At 39.6% G+C, this 2,427-nt stretch overlaps 1 protein-coding gene across 1 annotated transcript; it reads right to left on the bottom strand.

Moving 5' to 3' along the window:
- Nucleotides 1-634: 634 nt before the first annotated feature.
- LOC127186611 (ribosomal biogenesis factor) lies at nt 635-1,038 on the bottom strand. The gene has a single exon (XM_051142870.1). The coding sequence runs from the start codon at nt 969-971 to the stop codon at nt 678-680; it is 294 nt and encodes a 97-aa protein (XP_050998827.1). The 5' UTR covers nt 972-1,038; the 3' UTR covers nt 635-677.
- Between the last annotated feature and the right edge of the window lie 1,389 nt (nt 1,039-2,427).

Consider the following 2,427-nt stretch of genomic DNA (forward strand, 5'->3'; position numbering starts at 1 on the left):
TGACGACAAATGCAGGGATAGCAGTTCCTTTCTACCTCTCAAGGACGTTGTAAGCTCAATTGAAACAAATGTGGAGCACTCAGATCTGAAACTCAGGTAGAGCCTGATTCATGCCGCTTACTCTATTGCTATTATTGGCGGCTGAAGGAGGAGTGCTGTTGCCCTCAATTTACATGAAGTGCGCTCAGAGAACACTACGAGCTCTAGTTTGTGAAGACTCTGAATCTCACCTGCTTATCATGAATAGTATATTCAACTCCTTCTTTGGACCTTTCAACCAAGAGAGAAGCCCCATTTTTTTTTCCATGATTACTATCATTCCACACAGTTGGCCCCATCTTTATTCTACTCAGCTGTCATGGGGTGACCAGCTTTCTTCTGCTATGCTCCTCTGCTATGAAGTTCTACGCTCCCCTCAGTCCCAGGTCCAGAAACAGAGGCAGGTGTCCATGGACTGCACTCTCTGACACTGTGAGCTAAAAATAAATCCTGCCTTATATAATTCATCTCAGATATTGTGCGCATCAACATAAAATGACTAATACAGGTTGAGATCTTTTTAAAATGTTTCCTTAGAGGAATTCAGTCAAAAGGCAAGTTTATTTTTTTTTTTTTTTTTTTTTGTATGAAGCACTCAATTTATTGATCTTTGGGGAACGTGATACATCGTCACTATATTACAACTGAGCCATTAGTCGTGTTGCTTCGTCAACATTAGCTGGTTCACTCTCACGGTGCTTCAGTTCTTTCTGCACAGAAGCAAGAGAAAGGCTTTTTGAAAAGTTTGCAAGTTCTTTCTGTATATTTACAAAAGCTCTGTTCATTCTGTTGACTTTTTCATCATTCATAATGTTTATCTTCTTAAGATTAGTGGTAACTGGTTTTGCCTTGTTTTTAACCTTGAAAGGTTTTTGGCTGGCTATGTGAAATACATTTCTGGGCTTTTGCCCTTTTAATTTGTTCTTGGCCATTATCAATTCTGCGAAGTTCACGCGGGGAGCTCAGGTTCCCAGTGACGCCATGCCTAAGATCAGCGCACCGGAAAAGGCAAGTTTAAAGAAATTCACTCCATATGCCCAGGCTGCTCACTCATTCATTAGAAGGTGGCCAGTGGGAAGAGAGAAAAGGTGAAATCAAAACCTCTCCTTAGTGAGTTCCATTGCTCATATAGATTATTCAGTAATTTAAAAAAGTACCAATGGGAAATATGATGTTTCAAGTCATTTGTCAGTTACATATTATGTATATTTTTGTTTTAATGTCAGCATTCTGTGCTAGTTGTACACTCTCACATAGTTCAAATGAAATATTTACATTTTATATTTGACAATCATATTTGTATTATTTGTGCAAAATGACATCATTTATTATTTGTTTACGTATAGTATATGTGTATGTGTCCATGTGTGTATGTGTTTGCGTATGAAAAGGTACCTGTTCACATGTGTGTGTGTATTGGCGTGTTTGTGTGTGTGTGTGTGTGTGTACTGGCGTGTTTGTGTGTGTGTGTGTGTGTGTGTGTGTGTGTGTGTGTGTGTGTGTGTGTGTGTGATTGCGCACATGTAGAAGTGAAAGGTAACCTTCGGGTGCCATTTGTTAGGAGCCATTCATATTGATTTTTTAGGAAAATCTTTGCACTTGGGTCTGGATACTTTTTTCTTACTTATTGGATTCTTATTTTAAGATGAGATCTTCAATATCATCAGATTCTCATTTAGGAGTGCTCACTACCTAGAGGAAGAGACACACCAGAAAGCAAGCAGGGATCTCACAGCATAAAAACGGGCTGGCAGCCGGCCAGGTCTTGAGGAACTGAAGCAGAGCACTGGTTCTGGATGGCACAGAGTGAAGGAGGTTAATGATATGGTGATCCATGTATTTTTTTTTTTTATACAGAGGGAACATAGGTGAAGACCTTGTGGGTAGGAAGGTGCTCCAGGAAGGAATGATCAGCGTACAGAGGAGCATCTGTAAAGGATTAGACATGGCTGCAATGCAAGGCAGATGCCAGGCATGGGTAATAGCTTACAATGGATCTCCATAACATGCTTAAACATCATATGCAGCATGCAATACTACTTATTCTAGAATGGTAGCAATGCAATACCTTTATATAGTTCTTATTTATACTTCACACATTTTTCTCCATTAATTGTCACAACAATTTTTGTGGGGCTATTTTTTTTTAACCTGATTTAACTGAGGTCAAATAATGTTTCTCCAGGAAGCCTTATCCAGCTGAAAATTCTAAGGCAGAAGTGGCTTTTCTTGTGTGTTTCAAAGGCAGCACTTTTCCTGGGGCAACATATGTAAATATTGAAGTGATCAAACCCTTATGTTGCAATGCTAGGCAAGCAGTCCCACACAGGGAAACATGCCATGTGGTTGTTTATAGCTGGTTCATTTCTCACAGGGCTTGAAAAGAGC

The sequence above is a fragment of the Acomys russatus genome, unplaced genomic scaffold, assembly GCF_903995435.1.
Source record: "Acomys russatus unplaced genomic scaffold, mAcoRus1.1, whole genome shotgun sequence".
Lineage (NCBI taxonomy): Eukaryota > Metazoa > Chordata > Mammalia > Rodentia > Muridae > Acomys > Acomys russatus.